General features: G+C 34.9%; 1 protein-coding gene and 2 pseudogenes across 2 annotated transcripts; 1 reads left to right on the top strand and 2 right to left on the bottom strand.

Moving 5' to 3' along the window:
- Nucleotides 1–1283: 1283 nt before the first annotated feature.
- Nucleotides 1284–7580, bottom strand: LOC147299669 (protein trichome birefringence-like 14; annotated as a pseudogene). Its single transcript, XR_015122857.1, has 5 exons — nt 7269–7580; nt 6710–6982; nt 5708–5908; nt 2918–3111; nt 1284–2429 (listed from the first exon to the last, which is right to left on the bottom strand). The product of XR_015122857.1 is annotated as a protein trichome birefringence-like 14 (transcript).
- Nucleotides 7581–9237: 1657 nt separating this feature from the next.
- LOC147299668 (uncharacterized) lies at nt 9238–10975 on the bottom strand (annotated as a pseudogene).
- Nucleotides 10976–18842: 7867 nt separating this feature from the next.
- Nucleotides 18843–20510, top strand: LOC147299667 (uncharacterized). The gene is made up of 4 exons (XM_086231648.1): nt 18843–19200; nt 19711–19841; nt 19967–20042; nt 20131–20510. Exons 1-4 carry the CDS (start codon nt 18843–18845, stop codon nt 20508–20510), a joined length of 945 nt encoding a protein of 314 aa, XP_086087774.1.
- Nucleotides 20511–24040: the final 3530 nt, after the last annotated feature.

The raw sequence follows: 24040 nt of genomic DNA, 5'->3' as shown, positions 1-24040 counted from the left end.
CGCTTTGCCCCTAAACTTACAAAAGCTAACATTTTGCATGGTTTCCACATGAAAATTCCATCTAAAATTTAGATGAAGTTTTATATTTGGACTTGATTATAAAAAATATAAACTACAAGGACTTGATTGAAAAATTTAAGACTACAGAAACCCAAGTGAAACAATGATGAAACTACGAAGACTAAATTTATTATTTAACCCAAAAAATATTGGATTTTGAAAATTAACTCTCTTTTTTTGGTTGAAATGTTAACATTGTCTGGTCCATGAATTCCTTATGCTTTATGACTCAACCCCATCAAATGGAATTACACTATAATTGTGCGTTTGGATAAATAAGTTTGGAAATGGTAGGAAATTTAAAATGACGAAATTTAGATTAATAGAATTTGTAAAGCTAGCTTTTTTTTTTTTACTTACTTATTTGGCATGATGAAATTAAAAGCAATACACGTGGTGGGTGGTGGTGATAGTGCAGGTGGTAGTGGTAGCATGGATGGTGATAATGGCGACAATGGTACGATCCGAACGAATCTAAACATTCATCCCAAACCAATTAGCTATAAAAGAAGAGACCCAAGACCCTTATAAGAACTTTTTTTTTTTTTTTTTTTTCCAGGACCCTTATAAGAACTTACACAAGACTTATAATTTTCTAATGTGGGAAATTATACTCCACATTCTCACACGCTCCCGCATGTGCGGCTTCACTTAAGCCAAACACGTGAACAACTCGTATTGAGTGACATACAACATATGTGGGCACTCAGCCTAACACACTTGGGTCAACCTGCTATGACCATTGAAGGAAGTTGGTGCATCCAACACAACTAACTGGCAATAGGAGGAGGAACCCAAGATGGTAGGTGATGGTTATGAAGGTAGCGGCAATAGTGGTGGAGGCAAGGGCATGGTGGAGGTGGTGGTGGCGGCGCTGGCAATAACGATGGTAACAATGGTGTTGAGGTGTGGAGACCCAACTTAAACAATGACCAAACTATGAAGACCAATTTTTTAATTTACCCCCAAAAAATATTGGTTTTTTATTGATTTTTTTATTTTTCTGTTGTCAAAATGTTAATTTTGCCAAGTTAAATCCTCATGTTTAATGGCTCAACCCCACCAATATAAAATTACACTAATTGTATATTTTTATTTAATTTTGGCTGGTCGTCCATGGTCCTGCTTCGATCCCCACCAAATTAGACTATAACTGTACGCATTTGGGCTCATACCATAGATAACCGACATGCTATGACAATTGCAATTTGTAAGGAGTCGAAAAAATTCTTCCACATTAGATTAGCAGCGACCGTAATGTTACATACAAATACAATACAACAGGCAGAGAGTCTGCTATCCATTCAGAGGCCGAGGGTACAGCCCACACTCTCCGTGAATTTTCTTACAGCCTCATCGCTTGAAAACCTATATGAAAAACTAGCTTTCAATGAGAAATGAATTGGCAATAATAATAGGTGCTTTACCTATTCTATCAACACTGTGGAAGATGCAACAAAAAGAATTTTACAGCAGAAAACAATAGGCCTTGTTAGACCATGAAGAATAGAAGATTCGGTCTGTACGTGGCAAAGCTTCCTTATATTTGTGCAACAAGGAGTTCATTCCATGTGTCTGGAATTCCAGGTAGGCACCAGTGCAAGCAATCATTTATACCGGCAGTTCTTCTAATGCTGTAGTGGGACATATGACCCTCATCCCTCAATTGAGAAAGAGCAGTGATATCCAAAATCTTTGTCTTTGTACCTCTCAAAGAAGCCTCGACTACTGAATCACTTGATCCTTCTTGGACCACTTCACTTCCTCCAACCAAAGGAGTAGTATTATCACAGGTGCCCCCAGTATTCCAGTCACCATTAAGGTAATGCCTTGGTGACATAGTCCTAAAGAATGTTTTGAGGCCGGGATGTGATAGAAGTTGTGAATCAAGCCACCTCACAACACTATGCACAGTAAAATTCTTGGCATGCCCAACATCTGCAAGCCTTTTATCTTCATTCGGCTTTCCATCTACATACATTACCCACCGATTTCCATTAATCTTTCCCCTGTTCCAATGATGCCCTGTACTAAGAACCAACACATTAAACCGATAAAGAAATTGTCTCATAAAAGCTGGTGGACGGTCCAAATGCATGGCAACATCAGTGGCTTTGTCTGATATGTTAAGGGGCACTAGATCACAGAGGCTTGCTGACCAATAATATAAGATAGTGGTATTGGTGTTGGGGAATCGATAAGCCCAGCCATCAGGACGAATGGCTCCACGGCGTTTGACAAGGCCATATTCCTTTCCCACATTTTGCACTTCTGGGCTTTCTTCTCCACCACTTGCCATGCACATTAAAGACTGGAACTGCTGTCGACCCAATGAATCTCCTATAAAAGAAATTGTTTTGTCCTGCATTCTGAAAGGCAGTAACAGTTAGAACATTGACGACACAAAATAAACAACTTTTCTATATAAAATGGCATCAAATCTCAAACTCACAAGAAAACCATGCAAACACCGTATGAGGGATCGATCATTCATGACTCTGGGAAATTTTTCTAGTTGAAAAGTTTAGGGGAGCTTGAAGTGGGAACCAGGGGGAGCATATGCTTTCATTGACATCACTCAAACTGTGAAATCATTTGAAATATTATATAATAAATTGAAACACAAGTTAAAGAATTGCACAAGTCAACCAAGTAAGCACTTAATAAGACACACCAAGTTCTGTACTTCAGAATAGTTTGTAAAAATACAGGTAAGAATAATTAAACGAATAAAAAGAAAAATAAAACAGCATAATCAGATTAAAGCCTTTTCTCATCCAATGGAAAGGTCTTTGAAATGAATGACAAGAACATCACTGGAACATCAAATAAAAAAGTTCAAACAGAATAAAGCTACCTTCTCAAGAATGCAGACCGCTCAAACTCTGGGATTTCACAATTTTTTGGCTGCCATCGGTATCCCTCAAAAGAGAAATCTGTACGCTGTCAGTCTACAAGCCCACATTTCTGATAACCACTGTTTACATTTAGCCCCAGAATACATTGGCCGCCTGCTGTCTGCAACCCATCTACCCTTGGCATAATTACAAACTGCAGAGGTGAAACTGGATAATCTTAGAAAACATTGAACCGTGAACTGTGACATGTTAATGTATCTATAACTTAATCTGAACAATGGTAGCTTTTCAACATAGTGGAAAAAACAATTTAAACAATAATTCTACATATAGATAAGTCTTTCCATCAACAAACAAACATGTATTTATATTTCGCTAAACTTCAACAAGTTTAATTGAACAATTTCACCATTGAAATAAATCAAGCAAAGTCAAACTTTACAAGAGTATACAAAACAAGTGACATAAAACACCCGAAGTGAAATTTTACAAAGCTATGACTCTAATTATCTTCCCAACAATATATACCTCCACCTGAAGATGTCTGTATGTGTGAGGGACAGAGAGAGAGGGAGAGGGAGAGGGAGAGAGAGGGAGAGAGAGGAATCTAAAGCTTAAACCCCAAGTCCTAAATGGAATCTAAAAGTTAAAATAAAATATCATAATCAACTAAGGTGTAATTTTCAATAAGTTACAATTGGGTATAGTCAGGTATAGTAGGTTAAAATCAAATTTAGGCCCTAATAAACCCTGAAAAAATAAAAAAGTGAAAGGTATTAGACAAAATTTCTCAAGGCAACAACAATCTTACCCTAACCAAACTTCTGTAAAATGGAAAATTTAGAAAGATAAACTTTAATGGTAAGCAATGCAATGCTGATGGCGCACGGAGCTTTGCTGACGTATATATGAAGGTCAACTGACAGATGACCTTGAACAGGGGAAACATCAAGGCAGGCAAGTTGCAATGGGTGTAACAGAAGGAAAGTTGGATGGATCAAGGATGAAGTAAAAAACAAAATACAAGATGATAAATAATAATAATCAAGATTATGCCAGATTAGCGGGCATGTCAGTATATGTGGACAAAAAATTCAGCCATGTCATTATTTTCTTGAAACCCAATGCGGATCAGACAACATTGACACAGTTAAAACGAAAAAGAGTTAATGACTATTAAGGATCCAATACACTAACATACTGATAATCTGCATACGGGGGGTTTTGAACTTTAAGGACAATAATTGTGCTGATTGATCTGAACTTTACACCAATCAATCATAGCTTTATGCCGATCAACCAGCACTGCATTGCAGTTACACCCTTACACTAATATATCCCTAACAAAAAAAATTCTAAATTCTAAATCTTAAAACTCATAAATCCCCTAAAACTACTAAACCATACCTAAACACACTCAAATAAGCCCCAATCAACCCAAAAATATATTAATAAATGTAGAAAATAGGAAACAAAAAGTTGCGTTGCAGTTGCACCTACAAGTGTTACTGCACTGAAGTTACATTGTTAGCTCATTCTCTAACAACTTAAGCTTTTAGAGTATAGTGGTTGCCTTTCATGGTATCAAAGTTTTGTTCTTGAGAGGTCCTATGTTTGAAACCTTCATTAACAACAATTCCCCTTCTTTGTTGGTTTGCAGGGTGTCGGGTGGGCTGCACCTATATATTTCTCTCTCCCACCATCTGTTTGCCTCTCACAGGCAGTATGGGTCTGCACGTGAGTAAGCTGTAAGCTTCATCTACATTATTGATTTACTAGACTTTCAGCACGCACTCATGCGCATGCCAAGAGTCTATTTCTAATTTGTAGCAGTTAAATTATACATAGGTAGTTGGTGGAATAGTTAAAAGGATAATTTTGATAAAGAAAATAATATATAAATAATAACCAAATGGATAAATAGATAAGCTGTTGACAGGATAACTTTAGATTAGTGGGTAAAGAATAGGGAGAAATTGTCAATGGACGTGTTATTTTGTTATTTTTTCTTAAAATTTGAAGTAGTTTATTTTACCATTTTACCCTCTACTAATAAGATTTTTTTTTTTTTTATGTTGGCATTTTAGTTAAGCATGGGCATTTCTTGGTAAATTTCACTTAGTACACATATTTGCATTATATATATAGATTCCCTAACATCTTAAGTTTTTGGGTCTAATGGTTGTCTAACATAATTAACAAAGGTATTCTTCTTCCAGGATCCGATTTCTATTAAGGACTAAATTCAATTTCTATTTTAATTGAAGAATTTTCAAACTGGGAATATGCCATCAAGCCCAGAAAAGTTAACTCTGCATCTGATGGGTCCAATAAATTTTATGCTGTACTTTGCAAAAAAATCTTTTGAGAGACCATCAATCTCTAAAACGGAATCATCACTGGTAAGGGCTAGGGTTGGCATGTACTCAACCAGTGACACAAAATCAACAAACATCTTTTAGTGCAATAATTCAGCAGGACAAGGTGTAAAATAATATGAAAATGTGTGGATACGCGGAGTCGGCACATTGGCTAACCAATTTCTATAAACACCTCCTTCAAGTTTTAAGAGCTAAGAATGCACAATTAATACTATAAACAATTCGCAGAGGCAGCTTTATCGCATTTTTATTCTAGAACTATCATTTTAACTGTATCTAAACTTGAAGTTGAAAAAAGCACTCAAATCACAGGTTCAGTTGTGACTAAACAATGAAGATAATCATTCTGTAATTAAGTAGAAAATTTTAAGATGATGAGGCTTACAGCCCTATGAAAAAAAATCGTACCTTTAGGTGGGAGAGATGATGCCATGTTCCCATCACTTTCTTGCATTCTAGAAGAGAAGGCAGACATAGAATCCACTGGTTCTGCACTAAAATTTTCTACTTTTGTTTCTTCTATTATAATGGAATTTGAATCCTTCCGTTCAACATTCTCATTTTCCTTCATAGATTTTGAGGAATTATTTTGGGAGACCACGAGAAAATCTAAACCATAAAATACAAATCCATGAGCAGGCAGACAAATCTAGAGGCAAATTTGAATTGATTCTTTATATCGATAAAATAGTAGTGGAAATATATAACGAAGCACATCAAATAAAAAACAAGGTGATAAGTAGCTGAGACTGCAGCATTCAATAAGTTAGCAAACATTTCAGCAAGCACCATATTCTACCAAATGTGAAGCTGATGAGGTTAGCTAGAAAGAAAGCCTTAGATTCCAATTGCATTGGAAGATAGATGTGTTCCCATATATTATTCTCTTTTAGCCATGTACTAAGTAAATAACCACCAACCATGTCATTCTCCTACCTTCATCTGTCCCTTCCTTCCTTTCAACACGGACAAATTAGACAGGCAAGACTTTCTTTCATCTCACCCCTAATTTGTACCACCATTTTTTTTGGGGCCTTTGGGCACAATATGCTTGGATGAAACATGACCAAAATGTGTCATACATGCATGTCACAAGCATGTCATAAGAAGTGCTATACTGGGCACAATATGCAAGGAATCAACAAAATATGTGATACAAGCATGTCACAAATATTAAACCAAATGATCGTCCAAGTAAAAAGGTATGGGTAATACATCTTAAAATATTTTTAAAAATCCCAAGAAAATTGTTGGCCACTTTCTTGTAAGGTACTCTTTAAATATTTTAATTCGTGGTCGTATTTTTTATTATATTGTATGAATTTTAAAAATAAATATAACAAGAATCCTATTATTGTAGAAAAGATAGATTATATGTATTTGCACACATGTATTGATTGGCAAACAAACCTATTGACGGCTTTGTAAACCGCTCTCGGGCCAATAGTAGAGTATCAGCAAAAGGATTTTTCTCCCAAGCCCAAAGTAATATGGTTGTAAAAACAAGGGCACCCAGAGTGAGAGAGAGCGGTCTCCCCACCAATCTACAATTATATCCTCCTTTCATCTCCCAACCAAAGGCAAACTCTAAGGCACACCTCAACTTTGTGTTGGTTGAATATGTTCAGCAAAAATCCATCATATAACCTTCAGTAGTGATTGTTGCCTTACTTCAGGCCTCAGCTGTATGTGATGCAGAAAAGGGAATAAATGAATAAATAAAGAGAACAAAAAACAGAGAAGGAAGTAATCTTAAAATGAAATAACAAATAAAAATTTAGTGTTCAAAATATCGGCCAACATTCCGAAATGTCGCTTTTTGGAGTCGGCGGCACCAATACCCGTATCCCCGAAATTAAGTCAAATTAACCCTAATTTTCCATACTCATTTACTAATTCAGAAACTTAATCAATGTATTAACATTACAATATCAAAATCCAATAATTAAATCGGAAGAATCTGACATACCTTTACATCCCATCCTACATTTACTGTTGAGTATGTGAACCAGCCCTTATTGTGGAGTCTGTGAATACACAGCCTACTCACAACCCAAAAGGAATCCCATCTACCATTCAACCCCAAACTAAAACTCTCAATTGCACCAATTTATGAGAGTTTCGGCACCCACACTTTGTTTGAGCAGGAACATCAATCAGCAGCTGTTGATTTGTGAAGGTGAGTCTCCTCCTCTTTCTCTGTCTCTGTCTCTGTCTCTCTCTCTCTCGCGTCTGGTCTGTGCTCAAGAACGATTGATTTATCTGCTCTGTTTGTTTGAAGTTTGAACGGGCAAAACTTTTACCACAAATATTTTTTGATTAATAGGTGTTGGGCCTTATAATATTAACCACAAATATTTTTTGATTAATAGTTGTTGTGCCTTATAATATATTTTTGATTAGTGGATTTGGATTCAAACTTTTACCACAAATATTGGGATTAGAATAATATTAGGAATTTCGGCTCTAAATTTACTAGTTTTTTAAGAGTTTTTATATTAATTAAATATCTCAATTTTACATTATAATTTATTAATTAATAGAGATAACGGTGGATATTGTAAAGTAATGGATTGAGCTTTATGTGAAACGGTGGATACCATGGAGCTTTAGATTGGGCTTTATGACTAAAACTTGTAAAATCAAGTTGAGGTTGTTGAAATCAACTGTGTGTGTGGAAATCACTTGTGGACTCGAGTGAGGAGGTTTATTTCAAACACTATGAGAAATTCTGATCGTGAATTCGGATTAACATGGACTCGCTTGTGAAGTCCTTTAAGGCGGGGGTATATGTGTGAAGCATAACGGGCTTTGATTAGCTTAGGGTTGTAAGTCGTACATATACCCAGCCATTTACTTCATTGTGGATTTTGTGTCTGGACTTGCGTCCGACAGTTTTCACCCTGATGAGGGTTTTTGTGTTACCATATGCTGTGTTGAATGCTTAATGGATTGATTATATAGATTAAACAATTTAGTTTTGGATATGTATTAATCTAAATACATAGACTTATCTAAGTTGGTTAATCTTTTATGTTTTACTTCTTGCATTAACATGCATCTAACTTGTGAGCATATTTCTCTTTAAGCATAGAACGCTTAGTGGTTCCTAAAGAACTAATATATTTTGTTCTGTCATTGCGGGCTTATTATTTGTGTTCTTTGTAGGTACACTTTGTTAAGAGTGTTCGATATAATTGGGGGTTATATTCACTGTTCAAGCTTGTATGTGAATTTGGTTTCCCATTGGTATTCCGCATTTGGTTTAATTACATTAGACCATCGAAAAATTGATAAAGATCTATTCACCCCCCCCACCTTTACACACACTAGTGGCACGTACTATGGAATTTCAATCCAGCATGGAAATATGTCACTGTTGTAGAAGGCAATAAGTATGATTTTAAGAATCCATTTCTTAAGATAATGTGTTATCCTATCGGTCGTTGACGATTTTAAGAATCCATTTTTTTCTTTTGATCTTGGATATCTTCTCTTTCATTCTTCGAAACATCATACAAGTTAGGCATGGTAGGCACTATCTCTGTGTCGACAATACGAAGGATACTGTACAAAGGCTCGAAGATGTTGTGCACTCCCTCCATAGCATCCCAAAATCGTTGGTCAAGGACTTGTGCTTCAATCTTCCTTGCATCGATTGATTTTCGATATAGACCGGTACTCCATTCATGTGTTGTAAACAATTGTCAAAGACCAACCTTTTTCTTCAGCATGCTTGTGATTGCAATGTAGTTTGTTGTAAACCGAGTAGCACCAGGCCTGACCAAATCTCCTTCATCTTGGCTAGTAACCAATTATGATTGTAGATAAAATTAGTTACTGCCCTTGCCTTAGTTATGAGATTAGCCACCGACTCATGCTTCCCAATGTGATGCACAAGTGGTCCAATATAGAGTGTATTTCTTCATAAGATTCTTTCACGCCTTAACAAAGGTTGATCCGTTGTTGGTGACAATTTGGACAACATTATGTAGTCCAACCTCTTTCACAACCTCCTTGAGTAAGCCCCATATGTACGTATTATCCTTGATTTTATTTGACGCATCTACAGACTTCAAGAAAATAGTTGACCCATTCAAGTACACCATGAAATTAATGATAGACAGCTTTGTTGGACTAGTCCAGCAATTATACATGATGGTGCATCCCTACTTGTCTCAACCTTTCTACTGTGTTTCAACATATTCTTTCATTTCTTTGTACTATCCAAGAGAATACTTTGTCTTAATTTCATAAAATGAAGGGGGTCTACACCTTGATGTAATAGTAAAAGCATATAATCCTTATAAGTAAATAAAATAATTACATTATATAAACCTGTAAATGAAATGTCATAATGGATGCAAAAGTACTTAATTCTTGCGTTGCCTGAATCATGCTCTTGAAATGAACAGATTGAGTTTTGTGTGCAAGCAAATTCTTCATTTACCTACGTACTTTCCCAACTTTTCTTTACTGTTTTTCCAAATTAATTTCTTTAAGTGTTATTTGTCTTACTTTCGTAGTCTTGTAAGGCATAGGTTTTGGAGGAGGTGGTAGTGGATCCCTTAAGCTTTATGTGCGAAGATATTTTTGTGGTGTTTGACTACTACCACTTGGACCACTTTGTTGGCTGCTCATTTCATTAAACCTAACCTGTCTTGATGCTTGTATTGTAGCACGATAATCATCTCGCTCCGAGGGGTGCAAATCATTGGGATACATGTATCCACCATCTTCATCGTCATTAACTGGGATACTTCTTTGACTAGATAAGTAATCGTTTCTCATTTTAAATCGTATGTTATCGACGATAGTTGACTTCTTTTGTTTAGCGGCATTTTTATTCTTTATCCATGCTATAACCTCGGTCTTAATGGCTGGAGGTACATTAATGCACTTATTTACACTCTTTGATGAGTCATAATTGGCCAAATGATACTCCAAGCGTGTAATTCCTCCACTTTGAAAAGTAGAATGACGAAATATGCATATGGTCCCATACCTATTGCCTTCTACAGCAGTGGCATATTTCCATCCATAGTACGTGCCACTAGTGTGTTTAAAGAAGGGGGGTGAATAGATCTTTACCAATTTTTTGATGGTTTAATATAATTAAACCAAATGCAGAATACCAATGGGAAACCAAATTCACATACAAGCTTGAACAGTGAATACAACCCCCAATTATATCGAACACCCTTAACAAAGTGTACCTACAAAGAACACAAATAATAAGGCCGCAATGGCAGAACAAGATATATTAGTTCTTTAGGAACCACTAAGCGTTCTATGCTTAAAGAGAAATATGCTCACAAGTTAGATGCAAGTTAATGCAAGAAGTAAAACATAAAAGATTAACCAACTTAGATAAGTCTATGTATTTAGATTAATACATATCCACACTACAACAAAAGAGGGCTATGATAGCATTTAATTATAGCATTTTTTCAATTGTGCTATTATATACAATATATAATAGCATCATTTGAAAAAAACGCTACAGAAACAAGCCCATCTAAATTATACACGAGCGGCAAAGGAAAGTAAAGGCCCGGGCTGAGGAAAGTAGAGGAAAGTGAATTCCCTCTCTTCGTTTTACTCTCCTTCTTTGAGAAAGTGACGATTTCTCCAGTATGACACGCGATGGTTTTACTCTCCTTCTCCTTCAGCCATGGGTAAGCATATTTACTTCTTCTATTTGTCTTGCCTATCCTCTTCCTCTTCCTCCTCCCTATTTCTCTTTCAAGGGTATTTCAATTTTGGGTTAGGGTTAGGGATTTTTGATCAATCAATTTCTCTATGCCTCTAATTAATTTCTCTATGTATTTCAGTTTTGGGTTAGGGAAGAAGTTTTCAGTGACTTCAGGGATGTGGGTCTCTTTCATCTAATTGACATTGTTTTGTCTCTTTCTTCTTCTATAAATCTATATGCGTTCATATGTGGATGTGGGTCTCTTTCAATTTCCTCCTCATGGGTTTACTCTTTTTTTATTTATTTATAATTTTTGCAGACTTTCACAAATTGTTCCAGTAGTACAATCCTGGTGGATTAGCTTTGGGTTTTTCAGAGTTGTGATTTTGGGTAGCTCGAGTGAGGGATTCAAAATCACTAGATTGTAAGGTTCAGAATTCAGACTTGTGTTTTTGACATTATATTTAGATTAGAAATTTATGAACTCGTACATGGTTTGTGATTTTGAAATTTAAATGTTGGTGTTTTTAGCTTGAGTTTGAAACCAAAGTATGAAACCTGCACATCTCAGTCTGCCATTTGTTTTCAATTTATGAAAGTTTATACCTAGTGATGTACTTGTTAGGTTTAACAAGCAAACGATTGATTGTTGGACTTTTATTTTCTGAAAATGCAGTTGGGACATAAGCTTGTAGAAAAGGGTATCATATACTTATGTTGCTTACCCTTCATGAACATTTGATTTTTCATGTGTATGACTTTGATTGTTGGCCGGAGTAAAGAGTCGTTTGTGTTTCTTTTGAATTTCTAATTGTTGGGTTTTATTTATAATGTGAATTTGATAAACCCATTAAAAAGAAGTTGTGCCCCTGTGTGTTGCGTGTTAAAGCCTCAAAACTTAAATGAGTACGTTAATTCTAAAATGATTTACAGATTTTTATCAGTGGAATTTTGGGAATGAATTGGCTTGATTTCTACCTTTGTTATTAGTATAAGCTTATGGAATAATGGAAAACAATTGTACATTTAATGAAATTTTTTTCTGCATCACAAAGAGCTAATCTTGTAAATATTTTAAGAATTAGTGATTGCAATGGTGCTTATAGGAGTGTCAATTTGATCTGGGTTTCCACTTAAACTTCGAATTGTTCAATTTTCTTAATTCTATCTGTGATTTCCAGGTTCTGCTTCCTATATTGGTTGGCTTTGTTTTGTTTCGTTTTATTTTCTTCCTTTTTTTTCTTCTCCATTCCTATTTTGCAGACATGCTTATTTAAGTGTGAGAGGGACAAAGCAGCAATGGCATTCTTTGTTTATCGTCCTTCAACTCCACATTGCAGAGGTTGACCTCAAGAGATGTGAGCCTTGGTCCTCCCAGGTATACATTCATTCATTATCACATTGCAATTTGCATGCATATATATTGAAAGTACGTTCTACTTATATTTATTGATTCCATTTCCTTAATCTTTGGTTGAAAATCTTTGTTAATTAATTAATTTTTTCTTTTTTGTGCTAATTAATTAAGTCGATCTTCAATCTTCATGGGTTTCAAAGGTCCCCTCTCTGCTACTAGTGGGTCTCAAGTCCCACAAATTAAGACACAGCTCAAGTAGCTAGCTAGTGTTATTATATATATATATATATAGCTAGCCTTACCAAGCTTTTTTCATTAACATTTTAACTTGAGCAGAAACAAGTAAATAAACATGTTTAAGTGTTTAACAAATGAACAATCATTAATTCTCTCATATGTCTGAGGAAGAGTTATTGCATATATTATTCTCTCATATGTAATATGTTATATAGTTCTGTATATAAGTGTCTCTGTCGCTGTCTACATGCAGACTTGGAGTTGAGCATACCTTTTTCAAAGCTAGGTAGACTTAATTAATTATTTGAGGGGCATATATTATATGATATAATTAATCTGTGGGCAGAAAATCTATGTATATGGATCTCATGGCAGGCTGTTATCTGACAAATTAATTTGAATCATTTAATAGCATTGATGGCTGGGTGTAGGGTAATACTTCTTTATATTAGACATAAAAGTAATTTTAGATGTTCTAAACCTTTATTACAATATGCATGTGGCAAATATTTTCTTAGTACCTATTTTTACATTGTTGTCTAATATGAGTAAGTGGAGATACAATTTTGTAAGAGGTTGTTTTACAAGAATATATAACATAAGGTTTTTGTTTGAACTTTGGAATGCAACGGGTTTTGTCGTCCAAGGAAATAAACTTTCCTTATCCTCTTGGATTGACTCTACTTCACATGGTCTTCTCCTCTGTCTTATGCTTTCTACTCACCAAAGTTTTTAAGGTATTTATTTAAGTTACCAAATACTGTGATGATTATTAAGTAAAAAATACCTGTACTCTAAAACTTATTTTTTTACTTAACAGATTATGACAATTGGATGGATTAATAAAAACAAGGAGTAGCTGTGTTTTCTGTTTACTGTATTATTCTCTAGCTTTACTCTAATAATATGTCCTATAATGTCTTGGGGTGGATATGGAGGTGCACCCTGTATTAGATTAAAACATAAAAGATTAACCAACTTAGATAAGTCTATGTATTTAGATTAATACATATCCGGCCAAAACTAAATTGTTTAATTTATACAATCAATTCATCAAGCATTCAACACAGCATATGGTAACGCAGAAACCCTCATCAGGGTGAAAACCGCCGGACGCAAGTGCAGACACAAATCCACAATGAAGTAAATGGCTGGGTATATGTACGACTTACAACCCTAAGCTAATCAAAGCCCGTTATACTTCACACATATACCCCTGCCTTAAAGGACTTCACAAGCAAGGCCATGCTAATTCGAATTCACGATCGGAATTTCTCATAGTGTTTGAAATGAACCTCCTCACTCGAGTCCACAAGTAATTTCCACACACACGGTTGACTTCAACAACCTCAACTTGATTCCACAAGTTCTAGTCATAAAGCCCAATCCAAAGCTCTATGGTATCCACCATTTCACACAAAGCTCAATCCATGGCTCCACAGTATCCACTGTTCCGCGTACACAAAGTCCAATCTAAGGCTCCACGATATCCACTGTTCCACACAAGGGGTTTTTAATGGTGTTAGTTCTCACAAGGTTTCCCAGGGCATAATTAAGATGCAATGGCAAGATGATATGCAATATGACATATATAAATCATCAACCAATCCTAGAAACCTGTGAATGCATATGATATACAATGAGAGCATTCAAAGGGGTTTCTTCAAGAACATGCTTTCTAGGTTATATGATTGAATGTATGAATCTAGATGTCAAGAACACAAATCATGTGCAATCTATATTCATCTAGCAATCTAGAATAAATGAGAGCATGTACATTTAGCAATGAAAACTCTTCATGAAGTTTTCCCCAAAATCACAAAAACTAGGCTATGAATCAAATCCAAAAGATGCACAAATGGACAACAAGTATTTGATTCATAAACATCCTAGAATCATTTGAATGAAAGGATTTATCCAAGAACATAAAGAACACATTCAAATTGATTTTGACTCCACATAATGAAACATAGGGTTTAATTACAATAACTATAAATATTCAAGAATCAAACAAGCTATTGAATCATAAACAACCTAGAATCATTGATGCTAAAGGATGGAAGCTTGAAATGAGCATCAATGGAGTTTTCCCCAAATCTCAACCTAGGGTATGAATCCGTATGCAACACAAATGAAGATATGAAATCATGGTATAGATTCAATAAACAACCTAAATAAACATGAATGTATAAGATATGAACTTTAATCATGCATTCATGGAGTTAGGGAGGAGAAGGAAGAATGAGAGACCTTCGAGAGATTAGAGCTCAGAGCTCCCTATTTTTCCTCTTTCGCAGAACTAACTAAAAATGGTTTATCGAATTTGTCTTTAAATAACAGACTGACCTATCAGTTTCTCAAACTGACCGGTCAATGCAAGGCAGCCCATGCCTCTGTGTGCAGCTCAGTCTTATTTTAATTAATTTTATAATCATTTTTTATTTTAATAAAATCAATTAATTTAACACACTAATTACGACCCACAGTGTAGTTGACAGACAATAATATCCTGTATGAAATTATGCATGAAATGTCTAATCACCTACGAGTCTGAGTCACTAAGTCACTTACCGTCCTAAGTTGATCAAGAGTGTAATTTGTATTTGATTATGAAACGCTCGGCTCTGATCGTAGCAAGGAACACCAAGAAAGTAAGACTAGGACAAAAACAGACCCATACATGTTTTGTTCAGGGAATAATGCCAATACAAAATAATGGACCTTTCATGGATCAATCCTAATACTTCGACTACTACTCGCCATTTGAAATCTATCACATAACAAGGTGTCCCCAAATCAGATTTTAATGGATTCCAATAAAATCTAGGTGTCCTAAAAAAGTCATGGATTTCATTAAGTGAAGGATTTTAATGGATTTGGTTGGATTTGAATGCATTTTTTACACATAATAAATTCCATGAGAATTCTAGCAAATTCCCTTGAATTTTGATAGATTCTATGGATTTTAAAATCCATTAAAATCCTTTAAAATCTAAGTTGGGGACACCCCCCCTAAGTGTATAACTTATACAATAAACTTATCAACATGAGTAAGGGAGGTGTCCCCAACTTAGATTTTAAAGGATTTTAATGGATTTTAAAATTCATAGAATCTATCAAAATCTAAGGGAATTGGCTAGAATTCTCATAGAATTTGTTATGTGTAAAAAATGCATTCAAATCCATCCAAATCTATTAAAATCTTTCACTTAATGAAATCCATGACTTTTTGAAGACACCTAGATTTTATTGGAATCCATTAAAATCTGAGTTGGGGACACCTTGATTTCTTTGAATTCCATTAAAATCTGAGTTGGGGACATTTAGATTTCATTGGACATTTAAAATCCAATGAAATCTAAGTTGGGGACACCCCCTAAGGCTTTATAGTATTTAATTGTAAATCTCTAATAAAAAAAGGCATGCCCAATACGAAAGATTAATAAGCGATAAAATTCTTTAAAAAAAAATAAATAACAAACATATAATCAAATAAAAAAAACCATTTCCATATGCATTTTTTTTAATTATTATTAGAATGTTATCTCTATTAATTAAAAAATTATAATGCAAAATTGAGATATTTAATTAATACAAAAACTCCTAAAAAAATAGTAAATTTAGAGCCGAAATTCTTAATATTATTTTAAACCCAATGTTTGTGGTAAAAGTTTGAACCCAAACCCACTAATCAAAAATATATTATAAGGCCCAACAACCAAGGGTTTAAATTTTGAAATTTTCGGTGAAATTTCGCCGAAAATTTTGATTTTTAGGGGTTTCGAAATTTTAACACACATTCGACCAAATTTCAAAAATTTTGAGCGAAATTTCGAACACCCTAACAAGCAAATTTTTTTGAATTTGAGAGAAATTTCGCTCACTTACCCAGCTTTCAATATTCCTCACCTGCACAGTCGCACGCCTCTCTCGATCTCAAACTCGATTTGCAGCGCCGCTCTCTCTCCTCTCTCCTTCATCTTCTCCTTGGCTTGCTGGATGCCTGGATTGGACTGGACTCATCTCTCTCTCTCTTCTCACCGGCGTTCTCTATTTCTATTCTCTAAATTCTCTCTGTCTTCTCACCAACTCCGACCACCTCAAAGCATCCGGCCACCTCGAAGCCTCCGGCCACCTCAATGCCACTCCGACCTCTCTCTCTCTCTTAACCCCAGAAATCAGTTTGTAATTGTAAGCCATTACTATCTCTATTTACAGTTAAAATTTTTTAGCATCAAGATAAATTATTATCACCTATTATCTAAGATCAATATGTGATTGAAATACACTTAATGTTTTATATATATATATATATAAATCTGATTAATGGTTAATAATTTACAGAATTTGGTCTAATCATTTTTATTGGATTTTTGTATACTAAGTTTGTAACCCAGAGAAATAGCATTGCGCGCAGCCAGTGGAGAGGGTGTGCGTGATTTTTTCTTTTTGGCTCTCTGTGCTGGGTTTGGGCTTCGATCTTCTCTTTTGGTGGTCACTGGTCAGGCTCTTTTGGGCTTTGAAGTTGAAAAAGATAATTTCACATTTTTAGTAAAAGAGGGTTTGTTTCACCGATTCCGACCACTCCGACCTCCAATTACCAAAATTTTTGGTTAGTTTTTCTCCCATCAACATGGGCTTTAATTCCCCTAATATTTAGTTTTCAAATTTTGAGTATTTCTGAAATTAAAATTTTAGGGTTAATTGAATAATTTTGGAATTGATTGTATGATTTTTGGTTAATGTGGAGATTTTGCATATTTGATTGTATAATTTGTATAATTTTGGAATTAATTGTATGATTTTGGGTTTATTTTGATTTATATAATTTGTATGATTTTGGGTTAATTTTGAATCTTTAATCGTATAATTTTGGAATTGATTGTATAATTTTGGGTTGATTTTGATTTGTATGATTTGTGTAATTTGTATGATATATAAATATTGATATGGAAGATGAAATTGGTGATATGATATGGAATTGGAATTGGTATGATTTGTTAATAATTAATATGAAATTTATATGATTTGTTAATAGTATCTAATATGTATCATGTATGGAATTGCCGAATTAGTAATTTAGAATTAGTGAAATTAATATGGAGTTGGTAATAAATTGATAATTAATATGAAATTAGTAATATGGAAATGGAATTGGTGATATGATATGAAATTACAAATTAGTAATATGGAATTGCTAATTGGTAATATCAATATGATATGAAATTAGTAATAAGTTAATAACTAATATGATATTAATTTCTTGGTGATATACTGATATGATATTAATATAAAATTTAAGTATTTAACTCTCTTGTTAATTGTTATTGTGTTACTGTGTTACTGTGTATGTCTTTTTGTTATTAGGAATTTAGGATTCAATGGCCAGTGGAGGGAGATCACGTGATCCAGCTTGGGATCATGCCGATCCACTACCGGGTAGCAAACAAGGTTCAATATGCAAATATTTTGGCCTAGTAATGAAGGGTGTTGGAGTGACACGATTGAAATACCACCTTAGTGGTTTGGATCTTGTAAACAATGTGCAACGATGCAAGAGTGTCCCACCAGAAGTGAAACAATTCATCATTGCATGGATGCAACACAAACAACATCAAAAGAGCAAAAAAATACAGCGGATGGAAGAGCTCAGGGAAGAGCTTCGAGGACAAGGTCATATTGAGCTGAGTGATGATGATGATGAGGATCATAATGATGATATGGGGCCTCAAGAGTGAAGAGAATTTCGAGCTGCACTTCGAGCCTCTAGAGCAACAGAATGGGAGAGGGAACACTTACATAAAGTCCCAAATAGGGGACAAGGTTCTAGGTCTAGTAGTGGTGCACAGATGCGAAGAGGATCAAGCATGAGGGAATCACAACCAACACTTCCAGTAGCACCAATTTTGTACAAGGCAGCTCAAGTACGCCAAAAGAAAGTTAAAAATCTCTTTTCTGGAGGGTCAATTAAAGATGGGATGCAATGCTTGATCAGCAAGTTCTTCATATATGAAAATGTTCCTCCTTCAAAAGCAGCATCTCATCATTTCAAAAATTTGGTGATAAGATGTCAACAGGTAGGAGTAGGAGTGGAACCTCCAACACCCTATCAGATACACACCAGATTTTTGGACCAGGAGTTTAAAGAAATGCAAGAGCATGTTAACAAATTAAAGACCGATTGGGCAACTTATAGTTGCACAATCATGTGCGATAGTTGGATAGGTCCAACCAAATTGTCTATCATAAACTTCATGGCCTACTCAAAAGGAAAGTCGGTATTCCTTAAGTCCGTTGATTCTTCAGATTGCATAAAGGATCATAAATATATTTATGGGCTACTGAAGAATGTAATCACGAAGGTTGGAGAGGAGAATGTTGTTCAAGTTGTGACTGACAATGGTTCCGCTTTTGTCAAAGCGGGTAAGAAGTTAATGAACAAATACAATGTGTACTGGACGTCGTGTGCATCACATTGCATTGATCAAATGTTTGAAGAGATGAGGAAGAAAGAGCAGGTTGCTAATGTGATTAAAAAAGCCAGAATGATCACGAATTATATTTACAACCATAACTGGTTGTTGGCAAAGATGCGAGAGATCACGAAGGGAGGTATTGTTCGTCCTGGTGCCACCTGATTTTCTACAAACTATATTGCATTGGATAATTTGTATGGTAAGATGATGGGGCTGAAGCAATTGTTCACCAGTGATGATTGGGGTCGTAGCAATTTCCGGCGTTCAGATGCAGGCATGACGGTTGAAACTATAGTTATTGATCACTCTTTTTGGCAATAGGTGCATAAGGTTTGCGGTCTGTTTGAACCTCTCTACGTAGTTTTACGTATTATCAACACATAAGTGTATCCTACAATGTGATCAATTTATAAGTTGATGCGTGTCGTGAAGGAAGAGCTAGAAAAAAAACAGGGTGTACGGTAGGTGATAAAAATCATTCAACGATCGATGGTTTAAAACGTTACAACACGATTTGCATGCAGCAAGTAATCCAATAATTTATTTGTTATTTTGGTTCCGCATTTTTTTTAATTGATTTAGCTTTCAATTAATGTACTAAATTACTAATTATGTATTTTTATATTTACTTGATGCATGATTGCAGCCTATTATTTGAATCTTCGCTATCAATATAGATCTGACGTTGGAGATAATGGTGAACTTATTCGGATTGTACACAACGTATTCTCCAGATTGAATCCCTATTCACCAGAAGTTGGCCAATTTGGAAATGAGGTAAAAATAATTTACTACAAAGCCCATAAGAATCCTTACGAGAAATATTAATACTTTATATAATTTGATTGTCTTAAATTATATATTGATTTATATTGTATAATTTGTATTGTATTTGTATCTAGTTAACATATTTTAAAAATGCGCAAAAAATGTTCGGAGAGCGAGCTGCAAAGGCCGCTAGATCACGAATGTCTCCTAGTGAGTACACATCGTACTTGTATAAGTTGGATTAACTTAATTATTTATTTCTATAGTTACACTTACACAAACAAATTTTTCATTTTAGGTGAATGGTGGGTTATGTATGAGAGTGATGCGTCTACTGTGAGAAAGTTAGCCATCAAAGTTTTATCACAAACGGCGTCATCATCAGCTTATGAAAGAAACTGGAGCACTTTCGCACTCATACACACCAAGCAACGAAACAGGCTCTCATATAGTAGGTTAGAAAAGATGGTGTATTGCTACTATAACATGAGGCTTGCACTTCGAGACAAGAAAGTAGAAGAGGATCGCGTCGATGAATATGATCCACTGGATATATATGATGCTGCTATAGAGGATAATGATGTGGAGGGAAACCAACTTTATCAGTGGATCAGGCCCCTCCATTTAGATGATGATGCAGGCAATCCAGATCCTGATATTGCAACTCAAGCACGCTAGGAAGGTATCAATGTGGACAAAGTTCTAAATGAGGAGGTGAGCCCTACTGAAAGTTTTAACGAACTTATGCAGCTAAGGTCGACACATCGTAACGAGCCAGTTCCCACTAATCCTTCTCGATCAGGCAATTCCGACACAAGATCGGGCACTCCTTCCAACAGTGGAGGTAGAGGTAGTGGTAGAGGTAGAGGTAGTGGTAGTGGTAGAGGTGGTGGTGGAAATGAAGATTGCATTAGACATTCTTAAGAGTATATGAGCCCATTTTCTGTCGAAACAAATTACACACATGCAACACAAGATGAGGATCATGGAAGTAGGCGTGCCAGACCAGGAATTGGTGCCATATGAAAAGACTATAGTCGCAGATAAAGAGGTTATGAGAGTCTGGCACAAGAAGAAGATGATTCATTATCCACTACTTTTGGCTCTTTGGGGGTAGGAAGTGACAATTACAATTATGGGCAAAACCCTCTAATATTATACCTACCACATCTGCCTTATTCGGTTGAGTCTGATAGTAACTTATTGACACAACAAGAGGCAAACTCTTCAAATGAGTATGTTTATAGGCAAATTCAACCACAACATGTTCCTGATCCATATAGTTGGCAAGTTGGCAATTATATACAAAATTATGCTGGAGAAGTATCTTGAGTTGATTATTTTTCGCATTACACATACTCTGGATATGATGATACTGAAGACAGCAAAAATTTTCAACCTAAAAACTCTATGTGGTATTGATTATTTTTGTAATTCATGTGACAATATTATAGTATAAATAAAATTGATGTAATTATTAATTAGTGAAGTATTTGCGTAACAGTATTTGTCTCCAACGCATATTATATTTATCACATATTACATGAAAACTATCATATAATTTGATTTCTTTAATATTTTTTATCAATGTAATAGATAATATGTTAAATAAAAATAAAGTAAATGATTATAAAGCCCAATTTTAGGCTTTCACTACTTTTAAGACCCATGTCTTTTTTTGATATTCGAAGCAAGGCCAATTTATACCAACCCGGTCCTTTTTTCCTTCCTCCGTTTCTTTCTCCGTCTCTCCCCCACTCCTTCTCTCATTTCTCTCGTTTCAAACTCAGCACCATTCGCTCTCTTATCTCTCTTCAACGTCACTCTCTCTCTCTCTCCTCGATGCATCGTCGTCCAGCCATGGATGGCGGCGAGACCCACCTCTCCATGCTCGCCTCTCTCTCCTCTTCCTTCCCATGGCCTTCGATCGTCCAACCACCCAGCGACGGCGGCAGATCGACGTCAAGAAGCAGAAGCTTTTCGACCAATTTTCAGGTGAACTCGACGGTGACTCTACTCGATTGTGGTATTTTCCTACTATTCTAATCAAGAGCTTTCTTTTCCCCATGGTTTTGCTTGTCAATTTTGAGGAATTACGATTTTGAAATTTTTAGGGTTTGAAAATTTGATTTTACTGTGACCGTTGGTCCTTGCAATTTTTCATAAATGAGCCAGAAATTTTAAATCTGAAAAGGCTACTGAGAAAGCCTTCTTTGGCTTTCCAATGTGCACATCTTCTATTTCAAGTTTTTAACACTGATCCTATATATCATTTCAGGGTGAAACGCCATACAATTTCTGTATTTGTTGGGGATGAGAGTGGAATAATAAACCGAATAGTTGGGGTTTTCGCTAGGAGGGGCTACAACATCGAGTCCCTTGCTGTTGGTTTGAACAAGGACAAAGCTCTCTTTACCATAGTCGTGTCTGGAACTGAAAAGGTTTTGCGACAAGTTGTTAGCTCAACAAGTTGGTGAATGTGATAAAGGTTATGATTCAACCTTAATTATTTCTAATATTCCATAGAGATCTTAGTTTATGGTGTTACTTTAGTATTTTACATAAAATATCTCAGCGGTCGGGTGTTTTCCAAAATGTATTTGGTAGCTTACATGAATTTGATGTAGGTGTATTTATTTGGATGCTGAGATTGGAATAAATTGAACTAGATTCAACATTATTATGCTTATATTAAATGATTGTAGATAACACAACCCTTCATTTTCATTCCTTTCCCTGTGGACCACGAAGATGTGCTGGATGCTTTGACATGCTAAATTTATAGTTTGTTCATCTTATTATCAAAATTTGGCACAGTAAAATCAAAATTGGCTATGAAACTATTGTTGTCAATGCTTGACTTATAATTGAAAAGCTAAGTGAAGCTTTGGTTGTTACTATTTGGCAGTAACAAATTGTTACTGTTTGATAGTAACAACATTTTATTGTGATTTTTATATATGTTCTTGTAGATTATGAAATTAATCTCACTTATTTTGATTTTTTTTTATGTTGAATATTTGAAGGTGTAAGGCTTGTTGTCAATTTTTGACTTAGAATTGAAAATGTAAGTAAGGCTCTAGTTGTTACTATTTATCAGTAATAACCTGTTATTGCTACTGCTTGACAGTAACAACCTTTTACTATGATTTTTATGTTCTTAGGGTATGAAATCTCACTTATTTTGATTTTTTCATACTCAGTAGTTGAATATGTAAGGTTTTTTGTCAATTATTTACTTAAAATTGAAAATGTAAGTGAGGCTCTAGTTGTTACTGTTTGTCAATAAGAACTTGTTATTATTATTGTTACTGTTTAACAGTAACAAACTTTTACTATGATTTTTATGTTCCTGCAATATGGTATGAAATCTCATTAAGTTTGAGAAATCTGAATGGAAATGTGTTAGGTTGGTTTACCTATTTAGTTTGGTTTAGGAGAAAAAGATGAATAAAAAAATATTAAGAAAGAAACTTTCAGATTGTGGAGTTGAGGAAGCAAAAGCCTCAAGTCAGTAATAATATGTTATTGTTATTGTTTGACAGTGGCAACTTATTTGATGTATCATGTATATAATTTTTACATGCACTGTGCACACATGCTTTGAATTTTTTGGGATAATTGATGTAGTTAGTGGCACAAAGAAGCAGCATATGGCCAATGATTATACAAAACGACTTTCAATAGGTTACAAAGAGGTATAACTTGATCGCTCTTGATATTCTTAGTAGTTTCTTTACTTTCTCATAATGAAATATTTTCCTTTCAATTGTCTCTTGCAGTCTGAGAAGATTGTTTGTTGCATAATCACTTGCTTGCATGACAGAGTCAAGATCCAAAACTGGTTGCAAGAGTATAATAACTAAGTTTCAACATGCAAAATAAATTACCTTTTAGCCTACACTTTTGGGCTGTTTCACTTCACCGCCATATTCAATCAATTATTTCGTATAACAAGTTTCAAGTTAGATCTGGAAGTTTCAAGTTATTGTGATTTTGTTTTATTTTGTTGTCATTGTATCATAGGTTTATAATTCATTTGGTTGTTTATGATTTCACAAGGATTGTATTAGGTTTAAATTATATCCTCTAATTTATTTTTATTGCTATTGTTAGGTGATTGTTACTGTCGGGCAATAGCAATAGGTGATTGTTATGCCGGACAGTAGCAATATGTGATTGTTACTTTTCGATAGCAAGTATTGTAT

Source organism: Dryas octopetala, chromosome 1 (assembly GCF_963921425.1).
Source record: "Dryas octopetala chromosome 1, drDryOcto1.1, whole genome shotgun sequence".
NCBI classification, from domain to species: domain Eukaryota; kingdom Viridiplantae; phylum Streptophyta; class Magnoliopsida; order Rosales; family Rosaceae; genus Dryas; species Dryas octopetala.
This window is presented reverse-complemented; position numbering and strand designations above follow the sequence as displayed.

Excerpts from the sequence above, each read along its gene's own strand:
- LOC147299667 (XM_086231648.1), top strand. The coding sequence starts at position 18,843 with ATGGCCTACTCAAAAGGAAAGTCGGTATTCCTTAAGTCCGTTGATTCT. Across the intron at positions 19,201-19,710 it reads GCGAGAGATCACGAAGGGAG|CCTATTATTTGAATCTTCGC; the intron begins GTATTGTTCGTC and ends GCATGATTGCAG. Across the intron at positions 19,842-19,966 it reads TTGGCCAATTTGGAAATGAG|TTAACATATTTTAAAAATGC; the intron begins GTAAAAATAATT and ends ATTTGTATCTAG.